Source organism: Babylonia areolata, chromosome 3, assembly GCF_041734735.1.
Source record: "Babylonia areolata isolate BAREFJ2019XMU chromosome 3, ASM4173473v1, whole genome shotgun sequence".
NCBI lineage: Eukaryota > Metazoa > Mollusca > Gastropoda > Neogastropoda > Buccinidae > Babylonia > Babylonia areolata.
The window spans coordinates 57,886,486-57,909,573 of NC_134878.1; the positions used below are offsets into that span (position 1 = coordinate 57,886,486).

A 23,088-nucleotide genomic window follows, 5' to 3' on the forward strand; every position below is an offset into this window, starting at 1 on the left:
AACAAAAGAAAGGGAAGACAGAGAAAGACAATAACCAGCATTTTCCTTTGATGATGAATAACAGCATTTTCCTTTGATGATGAATAACAGCATTTTCCTTTGATGATGAATAGCAGCATTTTCCTTTGATGATGAATAGCAGCATTTTCCTTTGATGATGAATAGCAGCATTTTCCTTTCATGATGAATAGCAGCATTAACATTTTCCTTTGATGATGAATAACAGCATTTTCCTTTGATGATGAATGGCAGCATTTTCCTTTGATGATGAATAACAGCATTTTCCTTTGATGATGAATGGCAGCATTTTCCTTTGAATGGCAGCATTTTCCTTTGATGTTGAATAACAGCATTAACATTTTCCTTTGACGATGAATAACAGCATTTTCCTTTGATGATGAATAGCAGCATTTTCCTTTGATGATGAATAACAGCATTAACATTTTCCTTTGATGATGTATACCAGCATTTTCCTTTACAATAACCAGCATTTTCCTTTGATGATGAATAGCAGCATTAACATTTTCCTTTGATGATGTACACCAGCATTTTCCTTTACAATAACCAGCATTTTCCTTTGATGATGAATAGCAGCATTTTCCTTTGATGATGAATAGCAGCATTTTCCTTTGATGATGAATAACAGCATTAACATTTTCCTTTGATGATGTATACCAGCATTTTCCTTTACAATAACCAGCATTTTCCTTTGATGATGAATAGCAGCATTAACATTTTCCTTTGATGATGTACACCAGCATTTTCCTTTACAATAACCAGCATTTTCCTTTGATGATGAATAGCAGCATTTTCCTTTGATGATGAATAGCAGCATTAACATTTTCCTTTGATGATGTACACCAGCATTTTCCTTCACAATAACCAGCATTTTCCTTTGACAATGAATAACAAACATTTTCTTTCGATGACGTATCTCCATGGAAACAATCCCGGTAAAGCAGTGTAGAAGCACCATGAGTACACATGTGTGCATCTCTCAAACAGCAAAGATTTTCATAAATTTTTATCCTTTTGTCCCCTTCGGTGAGCGGACGCTACAACAACAACAGTACTCATCACCTTCAATCATAACTTCAGTCTGGCAGTGTCAAACAAAACACGCACAATAAATAAATCAATCAATCAATCAATCAATAAGAAAGAAAGACAAGAGAGGCAAGGCCTTCAAGACTCACTTGTGATAAATTAAGTCCCCTAGCATTAATTACAGAGTAATTTCCCTTTTTTACTATCTGCACCAAAACGTTTGCAAAATTAAAAAAAATTCCATGCTTAGCAAAAGAAGTTCCTGTTTGAACAAAAAATTATAATAATGACTCCTCTTGTTGTTGTGTCAGAATAAGAGGTCAAAGTGCCAAGTTTAGAGAATACAAAAAATATAAATATAACAGTAAATGCAGTTTGCATATAATCAGGCTTCTTTTTTTATTTTTTTTGTGCCCATCCCAGAGGTGCAATATTGTTTTAAACAAGATGACTGGAAAGAACTGAATTTTTCCTATTTTTATGCCAAATTTGGTGTCAACTGACAAAGTATTTGCAGAGAAAATGTCAATGTTAAAGTTTACCACAGACACACAGACACACACACACACACACACAGACAACTGAACACCGGGTTAAAACATAGACTCACTTTGTTTACACAAGTGAGTCAAAAAACACACTGAAAAACAGACGTGAACAAATACTAATGCCGTGGCAGACTGCTGACCTCCATACGTGGCATGACGTCGGGGTCAGCAGTGATACGGGCGGTGATTTCACACATGATGATCCCCACTGAAAACAGGTCAGCCTGCACACACACACACACACACACACACGCACGCACGCACACACACACACACAAGACACACACACACAACACACACACACACACACAACACACACACACACACACACACACACACACACACACACACACACAACACACACACACACACACACACACACACAGCCACCCATCAGTCATCTATCTCTTCATCACAATAGTCATCGATGATCATCGTCACCATCACAGAAAATGGGGTCTGCATGCATGCATGCATGCACACACACACACACACACACACACACACACACACACAGTCATGCTTCATCATCATTTTCCATTTGAAAGTCATAACTTTCCTTTTTTTTTTTAAATTAACTGTTGCCACAAACCTTCTCCCCCACGCCATTCCCCATTTGAAAGTCATAACTTTCTTCTTTTTTTTTAAATTAATTGTTGCCACAAACCCTCCCCCCCACCCCCGCACGCCACGCCCCACTGTTTTGTTTCTGACAATATCCCTCCCCAGTTTCCTCCCTTGATTTTTGCATGACTGCAAAAAATCAAACTTCACTTTGGATGTGAGAGAGACTGCGTGCGTATGCTGGGGAGAAGGTGGAGGGAGAGGGTACATGCATATGTGCGTGCGTGCGTGCATGCGTGCGTGTATCCATGTGCTTGAATGTGCGTGTGCATGTGAGTGCATAAACATGAGAAAGAAAATGTGGAAGCATCGACAAAATTGTGGATAGCCGTGCGCACACATTTGTGCATATACATGTGTATGAAACAGAAGTGTGCACCTATGGGAAAGTAAAGACAGGATGTGCGTAATCTGAATGACCACTGGCCGCATGAATATGAAGGACCTTGCTGATCATTTTATCAGAAAACTATGAACAATATTCTACGAATTGTTCAATATCTTTATAATCCAGATTTCACACAGAAAACACAGCTGTGAACTCTTTGAAGTGGGACAAAGCCAAACAATGTAATAAATCACGTGGCAAACTTTGTCACTTACATGATCTGATCGCGACTGTGGCTTATGTCACCTACACTCCCATTACAGAACTTCTCTCCTCAACAGCTGCAACCTCATGGCAGAAATGTGTATTTTACCTCTCCTTTGATTTGTTGAAATCACTTGTGTCGTTCTCTTCATTACGATCACAAATGTCTGAGACATTCACACATGATAGTAGTGTATATGGATCAGTACGCATGCTTTGAAACATCCTTAATTAAAACTGAAACAAACTTTCCATAACTTAGTTTTACATCATTATGTACATATAAAAAAAATTATTAAAAAAAAATCTGTCTATTGCCCTTTCCATTCCACATCCTTAATCAAAACTGAAACTGAAACTGAAACCTTCCAGCACTTAAGTCTTACATCAAAAAAAAAAAAAAATCTGCGTCAATTACCCTTTTCTTTTTATTATCATCTATTCATTTATTTATTCATCTATTATTATTATTTCTATTTATTTATTTACTTTTTTCTTTTATATATATTTTTTTCTTTTATATATATGTATTTCTTTTTTCTTTTTCTTTTTTCTCAAGGTCTGACTAAGCGCGTTGGGTTATGCCGCTGGTCAGGCATCTGCCTAGCAGATGTGGTGTAGCATGTCACTATTGTAAGGATTTGTCAGAACGCAGTGCACCTCTCTGAATTACTGATAGTGACACCCTTTCAATACACAGAGGTTTGCTTTGGTAAACTACGTATCTGTTTCGCTTTCCTGACAAAACTGCTTGTTGCGCAATGTCCTCATTAGCTGAGTGACGTCCCTCAGATCAAATCATGTCACTCACAAGCACAGTTTCAGTTTCAACAAGGATGCATCCACTGCGTTTGGACAAATCCATATACGCTACACCACATCTGCTTGCCAGGCAGATGCTTGACCAGCAGCGTAACCCTTCACGCTTAATCAGGCCTTGAGTGTAGGCGTATCAGAGTGAGTTGCTTCTACAGAATTCTGTCTGAGGACTTCTTCTGCTTCTGCGTTCACTCGTATGCACACGAGTGGGCTTTTACGTGTATGACCGTTTTTACCCCGCCATGCAGGCAGCCATACTCCGTTTTCGGGGGTGCGCATGCTGGGTATGTTCTTGTTTCCATAACCCACCGAACGCTGACATGGATTACAGGATCTTTAACGTGCGTATTTGATCTTCTGCTTGCATATACACACGAAGGGGGTTCAGGCACTGGCAGGTCTGCACATATGTTGACCTGGGAGATCGTAAAAATCTCCACCCTTTACCCACCAGGCGCCGTCACCGTGATTCGAACCCGGGACCCTCAGATTGACAGTCCAACGCTTTAACCACTCGGCTACTGCACCCGTCGAGTCTGAGGACAACATTCTCGTTTTTCAGTGCACAAATAAGTACATGCTGCTGTACGTGGGGCTTCAGTTTCTCATCTCATCCCTATGATGAGATGCTCAGTTTGATTTTCCAGTCAAACTCACTGCAACAGACCAGCCACAGATGGGCGATTTCAGTTCTTAAAACCAGTTGAAAGGTCAATAAAATAAAATCAAAAATCAAAATTAATGTACATCTCACTCAGTCCATACAGAATCTGAATCAAGTTAAACATGTTGAAAACAATGTTTAAAAAAAAAAGAAAAAAAAAAAAGGGACCAGTTCACCCACTTCATATGCTTCAGCCCCTCACCCGTTCATTGTAGAAACGACCGTTCAGCACCTCTGGCGCCATCCAGTAGGGAGAGCCCACCGTGGGCAGTTTCTCCCGACTCCTGGAACATTCACAGCACTCATGTCATGAGCACGACACCATCACGGGCAATAGCACCAATGTGTGTACGCAACAACATACACACATGCATGGACAAGCACACACACATACATATACACATATGCACTCACATACACACACACACACACAGACACACACACACACACACACAGACATCTATTATGCATTCCTCTCCATATATATATATATATATATATATATATATCAGCTTGCTGACAAACTCCCAGACATAGAGATAGTCAGACACACAAAATGAATATACACAATGACTCATAATCATGTTCTTTCCACAGACAACATTAATAACTGTCATCACAACACACACACACACACACACACACACACACACACACACACACACACACACACACACACACACACACACATTATGCAGATCTTTCCAGATGTGAGATTTAAAAAAGATCAGCTTGCTGACAAACTCCCAGACATAGACACACAAACTGACTCATAATCATGTGGTGTCCAGACAACATTAATAACTGTTATCAACACACACAAATACACACACACACACACACACACACATTTGTCTACTGATATTTGATTTATGTAGGAATATATAACTAGAGCTAAAAAATATTATAAAATTTTTTTTAAAAATCCACATGAAACACTGAACACGATTACCCCTCCACACGGATATCTTCATGGTTCATTACTGTATTGACAATTTCCTGACAACAGATGTGTTTAATATGTGTAAATGTGTGCATGCATGAATATGCAAATGTGTGTGTGCATCCTGTGTTGTGGTTGTGTGTGTGTGTGTGTGTGTGTGTGTGTGTGTGTGTGTGTGTGTGTGTGTGTGTGTGTGTGTAGGGGGAAATGTGGTATGTGAGAGAGAGAGAGAGAGAGAAAGAGAGAAAGTGTGGTGTGTGTGTGTGTGTGTGTGTGTGTGTGTGTGTGTGTGTGTGTGTGTGTGTGTGTGTGTGTGTGTGTGTGTGTGTGTGTGTGCTTGCAAGAGTGTATGTATGAACATATGTTTGTGTATGTGTGTGTGTGTGTGTGTGTGTGTGTGTGTGTGTGTGTTTCTGTGTGTGTGTGTATGTGTATGCGCATATGTTCTTGTATGTGTATGTGAACGCTTACAAGAGTGTGTGCATGTCTGCTTACATGTGCACGTGCATGAATGTGTGTGCATATGTGTATAAGCAGGCACTTACATGTATGCAGGTGTCTGTGAGTGTGTGTGTGTGTGTGTGTGTGTATGCGCGTGCGTGTGTGCGTGCATGCGGGCATGCACCTGCATGTGTGCATGCATCTGTGTGAGTGTGTGGGTGTGCACGCGTGAAGGACAAACACTACGATGGCATCAAACAACCACCCACAGCGGGTCTGGGATCTTGGTGGCCAGCCCAAAGTCGGCCAGCACTGCCTGGTACACTCCGTGCTCCTCCCTCTTCACCAGGATGTTCTGCAACGTTCAGGGCACAGCAACACTCCATTAGCTAGCTTCATGAGAGATACTGCTGAAGAATGACACTGTATTAGTTTTAAGAGAGAAATTGTTGGAGATATAACTACACTTGATCAGCTTTATATAACAGAGAAACTGTTGAAGTTATGACAAGATCCGTTAGGTTTAAAAAGAGATATTGTTGAAGAATCAATGACACTGTATTAGTTTTAAGAGAGAAATTGCTGAAGATATAACTCCACTTCATCAGCTTTATATAACAGAGAAACTGTTGAAGTTATGACAAGACTCCGTTAGGTTTAAAAAGAGATGTTGTTGAAGATAAACAACACTCTATTAGCTTTAAAAGAGAATTTGTTGACACAGTTTTGTCAATAAAATGGTAGTATCTATAAACTTTTTTTTTTAAAGGCATTTCATCTACCAAGCAACAACAAGTTTGATCATTCAATAAAAACACAAATTCATAAACAAATATCTGATGCAGCACAAACTCTCAGAGCATATTCTAGTGTCCAAACTGCGCAAATTCCTGATTTAAAGAAATAACAATATCAATAATTATAACAATACCGTAAATGGCAATGAAATAAATTACAAATAACCAAGCAATCAATAAAATACAACACACACACACACACACACACACACACACACACACACACACACACACACACACACACACACACACACACACACACACACACACACACACACACACACTCTCTCATCTTTTTCCACACAACACACACAGCGCTCTAATGGTTATCACAGCAGTAGCCAAATGGCCCTCATCCAACTTCCGAGATAAAAAAAAAAACAAAAAAATGTGCATAAACACACACACACACATGTACATACATGCAAAAAAATGTTGACAAAAAAAAAGAGAAAATACATAACAGTGGAAACTTTTCATGTTTGATTTAAAATGTAACAAACTTGAAATAATCTCCACCTGAACACTCTCTCTCTCTCTCTCTCTCTCTCTCTCTCTCATATGCATAATTATATATAGATGCACTGCATACTTTCATAAGACAAGACAAAAATATTCATTAATGTCTGTGTTCAACGTAAACCTATGCGGCTTTTTTTTTCTTTTCTTTTTTTTTTAAACACACGTAGCTCTCGCCCACTAAAGTACACTTGAGAGAGTGAGGGGAAGGGAGGGAGGGAGGGAGGAAGAGAGGTGAGCAGACAGACAGGGGTGGACGCCCTATGACCAGACATGTGACCATCACCACCACATTCTATTCCTGTCCCTGTCTCCTTGTATTTGTATTTGTATTTCTTTTTATCACAACAGATTTCTCTGTGTGAAATTCGGGCTGCTCTCCCCAGGGAGAGCGCGTCGCCATACGACAGCGCTACCCATTTTTGACTCACTTGTGTAAACAAAGTGAGTCTATGTTTTAACCCGGTGTTCGGTTGTCTGTGTGTGTGTGTGTGTGTGTGTGTGTCTGTGGCTGTGTGTCTGTGTGTCCGTGGTAAACTTTAACATTGACATTTTCTCTGCAAATACTTTGTCAGTTGACACCAAATTAGGTATAAAAATAGGAAAAATTCAGTTCTTTTTAGTCATCTTGTTTAAAACAATATTGCACCTCTGGGATGGGCACAAAAAAATAAAAATAAATGAAGCCTAATTATATGCAAACTGCATTTACTGTTATATTTATATTTTTTGTATTCTCTAAACTTGGCACTTTGATCTGATATTCGACCCAACAACAAGAGCAGTCATAATTATCATTTTTTGTTCAAACAGGAACTTCTTTTGCTAAGCATGGAATTTTTATTTATTTTGCAAACGTTTTGGTGCAGATAGTAAAAAAGGGAAATTACTCTAATTAATGCTAGGGGACTTAATTTGCTTTAAACTGATCTTTCTCATCTTAAACATTACATTTTGAAACAAGAGAGGCAAGGCCTTCAAGACTCACTTGTGATGCACTTTAAAAAAAAATCCAAGCTTTTTATGTATTGAGTATAATTTCAAAATGTAATGTTTAAGATGAGAAAGATCAGTTTAAAGCAAACTAAGTCCCCTACAGAGTAATTTCCCTTATTTTACTGTCTGCACCAAAACGTTTGCAATAAACAAAACTTCCATGCTTAGCAAAAGAAGTTCCTGTTTGAACAAAAAATGATAATAATGACAGATCTTTTGTTGGGTCGAATATCAGATCAAAGTGCCAAGTTTAGAGAATACAAAAAATATAAATATAACAGTAAATGCATTACACTCAATACATAAAAAGCTTGGATTTTTCTTTATTTTGTATTTTTTCCTGCGTGCAGTTTGTTTTTCCTATTGAAGTGGATTTTTCTACAGAATTTTACCAGGAACAACCCTTTTGTTGCCGTGGGTTCTTTTACGTGCGCTAAGTGCATGCTGCACACGGGACCTTGGTTTATCGTCTCATCCGAATGACTAGCGTCCAGACCACCACTCAAGGTCTAGTGGAGGGGGAGAAAATTTCGGGGACTGTGCCGTGATTCGAACCAGCGCGCACAGAATCCTATGCGGACGCGTTACCTCTAGGCCATCACTCCACTGTACCCTCCTTCACCCACTCTACCCTCATCCTCACTCCGTTGTCGATCTGTTCCTTTGGCACAGGGGTCTGACTGAATAGGATGTATGTGGGGAAAGAGAGAACCAGGACTGCTTCCATAACCCACCGAACGCTGACATGGATTACAGGATCTTTAACTCTTTCCATTCGAACGGCGAAAGAGAAGACGTTAACAGCGTTTCACCCCAATTACCACCATCAAAATATTGCAAGCGGAAGGCTCTTATACTGAAAACGTGAATATTGACAGAGAATACCACAATTCTGACGACGGAAGCTAAAGGTTGGGTCATTCAGACACCCACTGGACATCCGAGGGGTCTGTGTCGAGGAGAAGAGAGGACTGGCCGTACTGAGTGAGTTAACGTTCGTATTTGATCTTCTGCGTGCGTAGACACACGAAGGGGGTTCAGGCACTAGCAGGTCTGCACACATGTTGACCTGGGAGATCGGGAAAAAAAAAAAAAAAATCTCCACCCTTTACCCACCAGGCGCCGTCACCGAGATTTGAACCCGGGACCCTCACTAAGTCCAAAGCTTTAACCACTCGGCTGTTGCGCCCGTCAAATCTTCTTCAACCCAGCCTTCTGAAATGTAGCCAGCCGGGTGAGGACTGGTGGTCGCATTCAGGGCATGCCATAGTGTCTTCACTGTTACCAACCAACTAACCGTCAAAATTCTACTCACCGTGACTGATCAAATTACTGCGCCCCCACAGTCCCTTCCATCACAGTTCTAATAATAGATGAACCTATTTAGATCAGTGTCCTTCCTACCAACCACACCGCTCCCCCACAACCCCCTCAATCCCACCACCACCACAACCACCACCACTTCCCCCAACCTGCCACCCCTGCCACCTTCTCCAATGCAGTCAGTGGTCCGTGAAGAGAGAGAGAGAGAGAGAGAGAGAGAGAGAGAAGATACTTGCGGTCAGACAGATAAGCAAGAACTGCCCTGAAGGTACGAGATGTTCAGCAGTCCGCCACACAGTACCATACCGCGGGCCTTACATCATCACACGCTGCACTGTACTGTCCACACACTGTCCACACACACTCCCCGCACCATGGCATGAGAAACAGAGAGAGAGAGAGAGAGAGAGAGAGAGGTTGTTTTCCTGACATCCCATCTTTTTTTTTTTTTTTCTTCTTTTTTTTTTTCTTTTTTTTTTGGTCAGACCGTTCTTTTGGTAGAATGGCAGGTATACATGTTGCTGCACCAAAGACAACGCCAAACTTTTTTATGGTAAAATCATCCCAGAACGGAACGCAGTTTTGTGATAAACAACCACCACTCCTGTGTAGCGAACAACCAACACACCTGTGTAGCTAGCATCCACAACACCTTTGTAGCTAACAACCACCACTCCTGTGTAGCTAACAACCACCACTCCTGTGTAGCTAACAACCACCACTCCTGTGGAGCTAACAACCACCACTCCTGTGGAGCTAACATCCACCACGCTCGTGTAGCTAACAACCACCACTCCTGAGTAGCTAACCACCACCACGCTCGAGTAGCTAACATCCACCACACCTGCGTAGCTAACATCCACCACACCTGTGTAGCTAACATCCACCACACCTGCGTAGCTAACATCCACACCTGTGTAGCTAACATCCACCACACCTGTGTAGCTAACATCCACCACACCTGCGTAGCTAACATCCACCACACCTGTGTAGCTAACATCCACCACACCTGCGTAGCTAACATCCACCACACCTGTGTAGCTAACATCCACCACACCTGCGTAGCTAACATCCACCACACCTGTGTAGCTAACATCCACCACACCTGCGTAGCTAACAACTACCACTCCTGTGTAGCTAACATCCACCACACCTACGTAGCTAACAACCACCACACTTGTGTAGCTAACAACCACCACACTTGTGTAGCTAACAACCACCACACTTGTGCAGCTAACAACCATCACACTTGTGCAACTTACAAGAACCACACCTGTGTAGCTAACAACCATTCCTGTGTAACTAACAATAACCACACATGTGAAGCTAGCCATAATCGAAATCTTTATATATATATATATATATATATACACTTAAAAAAAAAAGAAACTGAATTTTAAAAACCAAACAAAGCAAACCTTTTCACAAACAAAATCATGCACGTATATTCACTAGCTGTTCACTGTACTGATAAACGTCAGCACACATGATACATAAATACATCAAAAGACATATTTTTATACAGACCCGCAATAACACATTTAAATCCAACCCAGCCCATACAAACAGACCTTACAGCCCTCTCTCCCTCTCTCTCTCTCTCTCTCTCTGACATACACACACACGCAGACTCACAGAAAGACACACACACACACACACACACACATACCCACACACCCCCTGCCCCCCCCCCCCCCCACCCCCACACACACACACACACAATCCAAGCGGCACAGCAGCAGCAAAGTTTGTTTACAACTCGCTTCAGTGACGGCAATTCCTGGATAAATCGGTGATTTCTGCTCTTCCTGCCAAGCAAGCCAGCAAAACGCAGCAAGATGCCAGCATTCTGCAGGTGCCCAACTGCTGGTGCCACCCCTCCCTCCTCCCTCCCTCCACCCCCTTTTACCATCCTCCTTCCCACATCTGCAAGTTCACTCCACTTGGCCAACACGATGTTGGCGCTTTCAACAACCGTCTCTTTACCAATATCATAGATTTTCGTTAATTGCTTTGAAGAAAGGGACTCTCTCTTTTTTTCAGAACTCGTAGATTGCTGTACATAGCAAGTGATATTCCCCCCCTTTTGATTTAAATTAGTCAGCTTGTTTGTTTTGTTTTTCTTTCTTTTTTTTCTTTTTTTTTCCTTCTTTTTTTTCTCCAACAACCGTCTCTTTATAGATATTATAAACTCCCCAAATTTCTTTGGAGAAAAGAACTCTTTTTTTTCAGAAACGAGTGACATTCCCATCACCCCCCCCCCCCAACCCCCCCACCACCCCACCGCACCAAGTGTAGGTGAGTGAGGGGAAGGCTAGCAGTGTAGCAGAATCGGTGCCAGAGACGTGTGTGGCTGAACAGGTGCCAGACCTCGTGTATAATTATATCAGCTATTTCTGTGCAATGTCAACACCACAGTCAGCAGGCCGCCAGCTGGGGAGGGAAAGGGGGGCGGGGGGAAGATGCACATTTGTATTGTATTTGTATTTGTATTTCTTTTTATCACAACAGATTTCTCTGTGTGAAATTCGGGCTGCTCTCCCCAGGGAGAGCGCGTCGCTATACTACAGCGCCACCCTTTTTTTTTTGTTGTTGTTTTTTTTTCCTGCGTGCAGTTTTATTTGTTTTTCCTATCGAAGTGGGTTTTTCTACAGAATTTTGCCAAGAACAACCCTTTTGTTGCCGTGGGTTCTTTTACGTGCGCTAAGTGCATGCTGCACACGGGACCTCGGTTTATCGTCTCATCCGAATGACTAGCGTCCAGACCACCACTCAAGGTCTAGTGGAGGGGGAGAAAATATCGGCGGCTGAGCAGTGATTCGAACCAGCGCACTCAGATTCTCTCTCGCTTCCTAGGCATCACTCCACTGTCATGTGCTCTGTGACTGTGGTGTACAGGTATCCAAAGTACTTAACACTTTTCTTTTCTTTTCTTCTATAACTTTATTACAGCTGTGTTATCGACAGCAAAGGTCTACTGGATGGTTGATGGTCTGTTTACAACTGTGCGCATTTGTAACTGTTCTTTATCGCTGTGATTACAGTGGTTAATTTGTGAATGTGTGTGTGTGTGTGTGTGTGTGTGTGTGTGTGTGTGTGTGTGTGTGTGTGTGTGTGTGTGTGTGTGTGTGTGTGTTTTGTTGTTGTTGTTTTTTTGTTGTTGTTGTTGCTGTTGTTTGTTTGGTTTTTTTTTTGTTTGTTTTGTTTTTTCTCACCCTACTGCACCTTTGTTTTCTTCTTATTTTATGTCATTTGATTTCCATGACTATCATTGATATGTTATTGTCGTTATTAATGCTACTACCACCACTCATCCCCCTCCACCCTCCCACCCCCTCAAACTCCTAGACCTCCCCCACCCCGCCCCCCACCCACCTCCTATTACCATTTTCTCTCATTGTCCATAACTTGATCTAGGTGTTCGCATCTCTGCCCATCCTTGCTTTATCTGCTGAACATTCATAAATAAAAGAGAAAAAAAATCCATGTTCTTGCTCATTTACCTCCACTGCCATTTCCACTGATCACAGTCCCAGAAGAAGGACATGTGGTCAGACACGTTGCCATTTCTAATCAAAGTGAGTCTCGTTTCACAACCCACAGCTCAACCCATTGTGAAACTGTAATGCCCCCATTCTTCACACCAGTGAAACTCGACACAGCACACACCATTGTGATGCAGCACGAAAATTACTTCCTTGGACGATAGATCAGATATATATATATATATATATATATATATATATATATATATATATATATATATATATACACGAGAGGTGGACATACCCTAGGAGCAAGCTGACATACACCTGAGTGTATACGTGAAGTTAGTCAGGTAAGGTCAAATAACGAAGCTGAAGTTAGTAAAACACAGGTGAAGTCAACTAACGAAGCGAGGTCATCTATCTATCTATCTGTCTGTCTGTTTGGCTGGCTGGCTGGCTGTTTATCTGTCTGTCTGTCTATCTATCTATCTATCTATCTATCTATCTCTATTTAGAAGGTCAAATACAGGTCTGGTGAAATGGCATGTTCATCTTATATATGTCAAATAAACTACCTTAGAGAGGGAGTCACTTGCCTAAGAGGTGACAAATCTTTCAGTTGAGGTCAAGTACCTCAAAAAGGGGGAAGTCACCTACCTTGGAGTGCCCACCTGCCGCTGAAGAGCAGTCATCCATCACGGAGGGCAGATCAAGTACCGTACAAGTGCGGTCACAGAGGTGGGGTCACAAAGGTGAGGTCACAGATTTTTAGGTCAAAGAAACGAAGTCATTTGAGGTGGGGTCACTAGAGGTGAGGTCACTGGAGGTGGAGTCATAGCGGGGAGGTCACAGAGGTCAGGTCACTAGAGGCGGGTTACAGAGGTGAAGTCACGGAGGTGAGGTCACTAGAGTTGGGGTCACAGAGGTAAGGTTGCTAGAGGTGAGGTCACAGAGGGGATGTCAACTGAGGTGGGACTACAGAGGTGAGGTCACAGAGGTAAGGCCACTGGAGGAGAGAGCTCACGGAAGTGAGGTCACTAGAAGTGGGATCACATTGGGGAGGTTACAGAAGTGGGGTCCCTGGAGGTGGGGTCACTTGAGACGAGGTCACAGAGAGCAGGTCAGCAGAGGTGAGGTCACTGACAAGAGTCACAGAGGTGAGGTCACAGAGGTCAAACCGCAAGAGGTGAAATCACAGAGGGGAAAACACTAGAGGTGGGGCTACAGCGGTGAGGTCATAGCAGTGATATCACAAAGTCCCTAGAGGTGAGGTCACTAGAGGAGAGCTGTCAGAAGTGAGGTCACTGGAGGAGAGGTCATTTGAGGTGAGGTCACTGGAGGTGGGGTCACAGATGTGAGGTCACAAAGATGAGATCACCAGAAGAACGGATGTCACATATGTGGGGTCACAGAGGGAGATCAACAGTAGGGAGGTCACAGGAGGGGAAGTCACTGAGGTGTGGTCACAGAAGGGGAAGTCACTGAGGTGTGGTCACAGAGGTGAGGTCACTGGGGTGTGGTCACAGAGGGGAGGTCACTGAGGTGTGGTCACAGAGGTGAGGTCACTGGGGTGTGGTCACAGAGGGGAGGTCACTGAGGTGTGGTCACAGAGGTGAGGTCACTGGGGTGTGGTCACAAAGGCGGGGTCACAGAGGGGAAGTCACTGAGGTGTGGTCACAGAGGTGAGGTCACTGGGGTGTGGTCACAGAGGGGAGGTCACAAAGGTGGGGTCACAGAGGGGAGGTCACAAAGGTGGGGTCACAGAGGGGAGGTCACAAAGGTGGGGTCACAGAGGGGAGGTCACAAAGGTGGGGTCACAGAGGGGAGGTCACAAAGGTGAGGTCACAGAGGGGAGGTCACTGAGGTAGGGTCACAGAGGGGAGATCACGGAGGGGGAGATCACAGAGGGGAAGTCACAAAAGTGGGGTCACAGAGGGGAAGTCAGAAAGGTGGGGTCACAGAGAGGAGGTCACTGTAGTGGGGTCACAGAGGGGAGATCACAGAGGTGTTCAGTTGACACACCCACCTTGGAGGTGAGGTCCCGATGCAGGAACCCCCTGGAGTGCAGGTAGTCCAGCCCTCTGGACAGGCCCAGCGTCAGGTGGATCCGCTGTGTCCACGGCAACTCCTCCTCCTCCATCCCCAGGAGCTGCTCCAGACTGCCGTTGGGGATGAACTGAAAGCACACAGGTCATCATTCGTTAGGGCTATCACTGTATCAGTCATTTCCAACACACAGTCACTATTTTGTTCTGAGACCTGTATCAGTCATTTCAACAGTCTGTTGTGTCATTCCTTGTTTTCCAGCCCTGCCTGTTGCAGGGGGTTGGGTTGGTGTGTGTGTGTGTGTGTGTGTGTGTGTGTGTGTGTGTGTGTCTGTGTGTCTGTGTGTGTCTGTGTGTCTGTGCGTCTTTCTCTACCTCCTTCACCCACCACATCACACCTCAACCCTCTCTCTCTCTCTCTCAGAGCAGACAGGAAGGCACACACACACACACATGTCTGCAGATGTTCAACACGCTGAAACCAAATTAGTGCCACACACGAGAAGGGAGGGGAAAATGATTTCGGGCTTTCGCACAGAGTGTGTACTTCTTATTTCCTTGGGCGTTTCTTTTTGCTGGGTTGGTGAGAGAGAGAGAGAGAGAGAGAGAGAGAGAGAGAGACAGACAGACAGACAGACAGACAGACAGACAGACAGAGAGACAGAGACAAAGAGAGAGAGAAGGAGGGAGAGACAGTGCAGGGGGTTCGTGAGAGGAGAGAGGGGAGGGTGAGAAAGTGAGAGGGAGAGAGAGGGGGGAGAGAGAGAGGGGGGAGAGAGAGAGGAGGAGGAGAGAGAGAGAGAGAGACAGACAGACTGACAGACAGCAGACAGAGACGGATACAGAAAAGAAACTAAATGATATTCAACTAGGGTAATAACAGAAACAAATGTACATATGTTCTTTTCCCACCCGGCCCGTAAGAGAGACAGACAGACAGACAGACAGGAGAGAGAGAGGCAGAGACACAGAGAGAGAGAGAGAGAGAGCATGACATTTCATCGAATAAAAAAAATGTTCATGTCAGGGGGCTAGAACACAAAAGCTATCAATCGAATCGCTTTCGTAGGAAGTGAAAGGCTTCTTACTGGGGATTATCACCGTACAAGTGAGTCGGATGACAACCAGGCTGACAACCAGCCGCCTTTGTCTTTTTCTTTTGTCAAAGGACTTTCAGAAATTTTTACCTACGTTCTTCCATCAACACCAGTCAATCTTCTGCTCTTAACTCTGACCTGAGAGAATTATATGTTATACATGTATGCATACATACATACATACATACATATGTGTGTGTGTGTGTGTGTGTGTGTGTGTGTGTGTAGAGAGAGAGAGAGACAGACAGACAGACAGACAGATAGAGAAAGAAAGACAGACAGACAGAGATAGAAAGAGAGACAGACAGAGATAGAAAGAGAGACAAACAGACAGAAAGACTGGCAAACAGACAGACAGGGAGAAGAAGGCGGCAGCAGCAGCTTATTGAAACTTGGCAGACGGACAGACAGACAATGAGGTGAGAGAAAAAAGCGAATTGTGTGTGTGTGTGTGTGTGTGTGTGTCTGTGTCTGTGTGTGTCTGTGTGTGTCTGTGTTGTGTTGTGTTGTATGTGTGTGTGTGAGAGAGACAGACAGACAGACAGACGGAGGAAAGGAGAGATCAGCGCACTGACACTTGGCACACACTTGAAGCCAATGTCCATGTAAACAAGGCACAGGAGGCAGGGGGCACAACCCCGGATCTGTGTTTCCCACTGTTCCATACTGCTTGATGGGCAGACAAGACTCCAATTAATAACTCCACCCCCCAACGATAACACTCTCTCTCTCTCTCTCTCTCTCTCTCTACCTCCCTCCACCCTTCCTCAAGCTTTCATCTTTCAAACTGCACTTTTAATTCATGTCACAGAGACACACAGAGAGAGAGCGAACTTTTCACGGCAATGCATCTTTGAATTTTCGTTCATCTGACATCATAATCTGCAGTTCATTTTTGACTCACTTGTGTAAACAAAGTGAGGTCTATGTTTTAACCCGGTGTTCGGTTGTCTGTGTGTGTGTGTGTGTGTGTCTGTGTGTCCATGGTAAACTTTAACATTGACATTTTCTCTGCAAATACTTTGTTAGTTGACACCAAATTAGGCATAAAAATAGGAAAAATTCAGTTCTTTCCAGTCATCTTGTTTAAAACAATATTGCACCTCTGGGATGGGCACAACAAAATAAAAAAAGAAGCCTAATTATATGCAAACTGCATTTACCGTTATATTTATATTTTTGTATTCTCTAAACTTGGCACTTTGATCTGATATTCTGACCCAACAAGAGCAGTCATTATTATCATTTTTTGTTCAAGCAGGAACTTCTTTTGCTAAGCATGGAAGTTTTATTTATTTTGCAAACGTTTTGGTGCAGATAGTAAAGAAGGGAAATTACTCTAATTAATGCTAGGGGACTTAATTTGCCACAAGTGAGTCTTGAAGACCTTGTCTCTCTGTTTTTTGTTTTACAAACCGTCTTCAATACCGTTTACGCACGGATTGCACACTCCATGCACACCGTGATTACATAACCATGTCATTGTCATTGTTCCATACTCCACTGCACACCACCCAAGTGACTCAGCAGCGTTGCAGCGTCTCCTCTGGTATGTGGCCTCATGGCAAGCCTGGGTGCGACTGTGTGGGGGACTAGGGAATAGCGGCGTGGCGCCCAGATGATTGGGGCAGCAAAAATAATAAATAAATAAATAAAGACATAGAAATAATGCACAATATAAAATAAACACAAAATAAATAAAAAAATAAATAAATCAAACCTGCACAGTGTCAGTGCCAATGCGGCAGATCCTCCCTGTTTTCCATATTCACTATAACTCTCTCTTTCTCTCTCTCAGTGTGTGTGTGTGTGTGTGTGTGTGTGTAAGCACGTGCACGCGCGGGCACGTTTAAGAGAGGTATATATGTCTGTGCGTGCCAACGAGCATTCGTCGATAAATAACAGACATGTACACAAGGGACTGATTAAAAAAACAGACAGACTGACAGACAGACAAAGGAAAAACAAACACATTATACACTCAACACAAAAATGACTACAGAACTGCATTGCTGATGACTAGTCACAACAGCACAGCACAGCACGGCACAGCACAGCATAAAACCACCTCCCCTCAGTTCCCTCACATACATCACTAATGCATTATCACGGGCAACTAATCAAAGCCACATGGCCATTAACACCACGGGGAGTGAAGGACACGGGAAGGGAGGGGGGAGGAGGAGGGGGGAGGAGGAGGGGAGTCAGGTGGGGGTGGGTATAAGGGTGGGGGAGGGAAAAAAACTGACTGGGTCAGACAGTTTTGGCTGGGTTGGGTCACGGTCACGGATACCTCACAGAGAGGGATGACGGTGTGTGTGGTTGGGTCACCACTTGATGCAAGGGTGGTTTTACCGGACACTGAAAGAGTGATCCTGGCTTGTAGGTGCTGCTAGTTGTGGCAGCAGCAGTAACGGCGGATTGACGTGTTTTGTTGTTGTTGTTGTTGTTTTTTTTTTGTTTTTTTATAAACCAATTACGCCTTCTGTATCGTCTACCTCCTCTTACTGCCAATGGAGGAGTTATGAAAAGGGGCATTTGGGGGGGCAGGGGGGGGGGGGGGTGGGGGACTGAGACAGAAAGGGGGCAGGTGCGAGGGCATACTGAGACAGAGAGACAGGACGGGGCAAAAAATCTTGATTGAAACTATACCACTAACTAGTACAATCAAAGCAAGCACTCCGTGCTGAAAATGAGAGCATTTTGATTGCCTTTATTGAAGAAGACTGTGAAGCAAAGAGGAAGCATCGAATTTGGGTAACAACAACATTCTGAAGCTCAGGCTGCTCGCGGCAGGGGTGCTTGCAACAACCTAGCGATCGAGGACCCTCGTTTTGACAAAGATCTCTTAAAGAAGTGCATGCGGTTGTAAACGAGTAAAAGGGGGAATAATCTGCTCAAATAACGAATCTGGTAGAAAGAGGGGGTGGGGGGGTCATCAAACACCACATAAGCCGAAGATTGGTAAAATTCGCATGCGAAGTCAAAGGTTTGACTCCTTCATGCGAAAGAAATGTTTCGCAGCGAAGTTCGTGCGAAATTCAAATCCATGAATGGACGCGATTTACAACAATAATAACAACAACAACAGCAACAATGTTGGTGCGAATTTTGTTTCTATCAGTGCGAAGTTCGCATGTGAAAATTCGCGTCGGTTTTTCGGGTTTATGGAATTTCATCTTCATGCGATTTTCGCCTCGATTTTTTCGGGTGCTTGGATTTCACTCTCCCGTTAGTCGAGATAACAAGAGTGTGTCTGATCACGAACAACACCCCAGTGGCACCAAAGCAGTACCGGACCCTGTGTATAGCCACGTGACAGCACAGTTGACCCAGACAGTGTTACATGGCGAGGGAGGGGGGCCACAAGGAATTCCCCCTCTTGAATCCAACTACCGCGTCCTGCTCATGAAATGTAAATACACTGTTGTGGCTGCTGTGATGACGAGAGCGTGCGTGACATTATAGAAGAGCACTTCATTATTATCATTACTATGTGTCAGTACAGAAGAGCACCTCATTATCATTATTATTGTTGTTATTGTTGTCGTTATTATTATTATTGATAATGATGATAATAGTAGTAGTAGTAGCTAATAGTAGTAGTAGTAGTAGTAGAAGTAGTAGCAGCAGCAGTAGTAGTTGTAGTAGTAGCAGCAGCAGCAGTAGTAGTTAGTAATGGAAAATGTTTCCCCCAAAGTTCCAGCATATATATATCAATCTGTGCATTAACAGCCAGCCAAAGCCAAGATGGCAACACAAGAATCTGTTTCCAAACAACAAACATGGGTCGGGAGGGAGGACGTCAAACTTCAACAGCAAAAATGAAAGTGGGGAAACACAAATATGAAAACAATTCCATGAATTACATGTGATCTAATAAAAGGAATACTTCCTCAATATCTGAAAACTTAGTTCGTCCCCTCTAAACAGGCATTGGGTGATACGTTCTAAAGCACTATTTTTTCTGTATAGTATCTTAAAATGCTGTCCCAGTGGCAGTTTTTCTTTCTTTCACACAACATGTAATCATTGGAACACAAAAGAATAAATTATTCTTAAATAAATAGTTCAATAAATAAAATAAACACACACAAAATATTTCGAGTCCAAGTCAGTAAAATCATACTGGGCTTCTAGGTTCTGCATAACGTTTGTCTTTAATCAAAAACATTTCTGAATAAAGGAGACTGAACTGGTCCATCCACATTCGGCTTATTCCAAGTTCGTGTTCATACAGAGCTTTAGGAAAGGCAATTTGTACTTATTGCCCCTCTTCCCCACCCCCACCCCACCCCCACCACCCCAACGCTTCCCCCTCCCTTCCTCCTCCCCCCCCTGCCCCTTTCACACCACCCTCCCTGCTCGTTTTAGTGTGTTTTTCCTCCCAAAAGCTTGCTTGAATAGTCTTTGGTCTTTTGTCATAGACTTCGGAAAGCCGCCGAAGTAGGCGAGAATTTGACACAGCAAATGCAAGTGGGATGACCGACAGGCCGTGCGCTCTTAATTGTGTTCACACACACACACACACACACACACACACACAATTAATTAATACGCATGTTTCAAAAGCGAACGCCGTCCGTGGCTCTGAGTGTTTACCAACAATGATGAAGTAGGTCACACTCGCTCACAAGTTCACAATGCGGGGCCCTGTTATGTTGCTGCTGCCTGTTTCCTGGGATTCTGACCTTCACCTTCACAGCCTTCCGCAGACACACACACACACAGACATGAGACACAGACTGGCACAGACTGACATGCAGAGGTTACTACGTGTTTAGACAGCTGAAGCAGGACGGAAACAAATTCAGCACAGCACAACACAGGGACCACAGACCAGTCAGTCTGGTCCTCACAATGTATGACCCAAAATAACCTGTGCTTCCTTTTTGAAACTCATTGTGTGTGTGTGTGTGTGTGTGTGCTATCCTGACCCACTGACTTGCGAACACCCCTCGCATCCCTACATCATTTTGAAGATTCTGTATAGCTAATAAAGGTCATTTTGTTTCAAACCCAATGAAATTAACAAAGGTTATTACAAGCAGGGGGGGGGGGGGGGCAAGGGGGTTAGAGAGAGAGAGAGAGAACACGAACGAACGAAATTGTTTTAATGAACTTTGGCCATGGACCACAATTCAAAACCAGGGGACTGGGGGTGGGCATGGGAAGAGGTATTATAAGAGAGAGAGAGAGAGAGAGAGAGAGAGATTTAAGAAGAAAAAAAAAGGCGACTGCGAACGGACATGATGAATTAGTGTGACAAACACAAACAAAAACTGGAACACACATCATTCCACGATCATCGGGAACAACTTTCTCACAGTCACAAGCCACAGAACAATCTTTGATTTCTTCGGAAATGACAAGGTCTGTATTTATTTCACGCCACCACAAGTCACTCACATGCCACAAGTGCAAAACTACCCATGCAGTCAGTCTCACACTTTACACTGCAGCCTATAGACAACAGTAAACAACCCCCCCATCCACTGGCACCAACGTGACAGCCGGACACATTTCAAGAGGTGATTTCCTGGCGGACGGACCATCACATGCCCCCACTATGGCCTCATCACGCTTTCTTTTCCCCCCTTCATTAATTACTGACAGTGACAGCCCCTCCAGTCATCATCACAACGCTGTTACTTGTCAGTCGGCTGACTGCAGATTTCAAGTGACCATTTCCCTTTGACACATCCTCAGTCACTCCACTATAGCAAGCAATGTGTCACACACATCAAGTTCATTCTCTCTCTCTCTCTCTCTCTCTCTCGTCTTCACTCAGCAGCAGCAGCAGCCACCATTTACATTTCATAAGCAGGACACGGGAAGAGGGGGATAGGTGTGTGTGTCGGAGGGGGGGGGGGGGTCAAGGAAGGCTCCCTCTCTCCCTTCCCATACCATGTCACGTTCTCCCCTCGATGTGTGTGCGTCAGAATTTCATGTGATGACAAGATTTCTTTTCTGTCATCAGTACGTGACAGCGTTTCTGTCAACAGAACTCCGGAATGGGATTTCTTTTTCCCTCCACCTCCCACCCCACGCCACCTCTCAGTCAGTTTGCGAAGGAAGGAAATAAACCTTGTAAGCGTGACAAGGATGTTGCTTGTTGAAAGTTGAAAAGGAAAAAAAGATTATTACTGACAACAATAACCAGGCGTTGAATGTTTCCCCTCTTCTGCTGCGTAGAAAGCGGGATATAAAACAAAACAAAAACAACTATTGCATAACTTTACTGGTGAAAGGTATGAAAAGAGAGAGAGAGAGAGAGTGTGTGTGTGTGTGTGTGTGTGTGTGTGTGTGTGTGCGTGCGTGCGTGCGTGCGTGCGTGCGTGCAACTATGCATAACTTTACTGGTGAAAGGTATGAAGAGAGAGAGAGAGAGAGTGTGTGTGAGTGCGTGCGTGCGTGCGTGAACGCTTCAAACTGTGAATCATCACGATTTTCTTTGGGAGGGCGAAGTCTCGAGAGGGGGAAGGCAAGTATTGGAAGTTCTTTTTTTTTTTTTTTTTTTTTTTTTAAACACATTACTGATTCAGCCTTAATAATAGTCCCCCCTCTCTCTCTGTCTCTCTCTCGAAACACACACACACACACCACACACACACACACGCACACACACGTGTGTCAGTTTCTTCTGTACAAGTTTTGTTTACAATCTACGCTGGTATCATGATTACTATCCGTTTAACGATTATGTAATACCCCCTTCAGAGAGGGGCAATGGCCTATTCTGAATGATATATTCGCATTCTCTCTCTCCCTCCCTCTACCCCCCCCCCCCCCCGCCCCCATCCCCCATAATTCGATAATTTTGTTTAAATATCCCCCCACCCCCGATCCCCTCTGACTGATATGCCCCAAAAGCTTTTATCAAATAAAACAACTGTTCTTCTCCCCCCCCTCCCCCCTTCAATCCTTCAATTTGATAATGCATGTTTTGTTTAAATTCGCCCCCCCCCCCCCCCCCCCCCCCCCCCCCCCGCCCCCAACCCCCTCCCTCCACTGATAGGCCCAAAAGCTTTCGTCGAATAAAACAACTGTTCTTCTCTCTCTCTCTCTCTCTCTCTGGATTTGATACTGCATGGTCGCATCCCTTTTGTTTATAAGCCACCCACCCCCCTTTCCCCACGCCCCTA

At 43.8% G+C, this 23,088-nt stretch overlaps 1 protein-coding gene across 1 annotated transcript in view; it reads right to left on the reverse strand.

Annotated features, from left to right (window-relative positions):
- The window catches only part of LOC143280152 (dual specificity testis-specific protein kinase 2-like), a 94,680-nt gene that overhangs the window by 14,950 nt on the left and 56,642 nt on the right, over window positions 1-23,088 (reverse strand). Inside the window, exons 4-7 of the mRNA XM_076584736.1 lie at window positions 14,828-14,977; window positions 5,948-6,033; window positions 4,497-4,578; window positions 1,736-1,819 (exon numbers count right to left, since the gene is read on the reverse strand). Of these exons, the coding sequence (XP_076440851.1) occupies window positions 1,736-1,819; window positions 4,497-4,578; window positions 5,948-6,033; window positions 14,828-14,977 (402 nt within the window). The remainder of the gene's footprint in view (window positions 1-1,735; window positions 1,820-4,496; window positions 4,579-5,947; window positions 6,034-14,827; window positions 14,978-23,088) is intronic.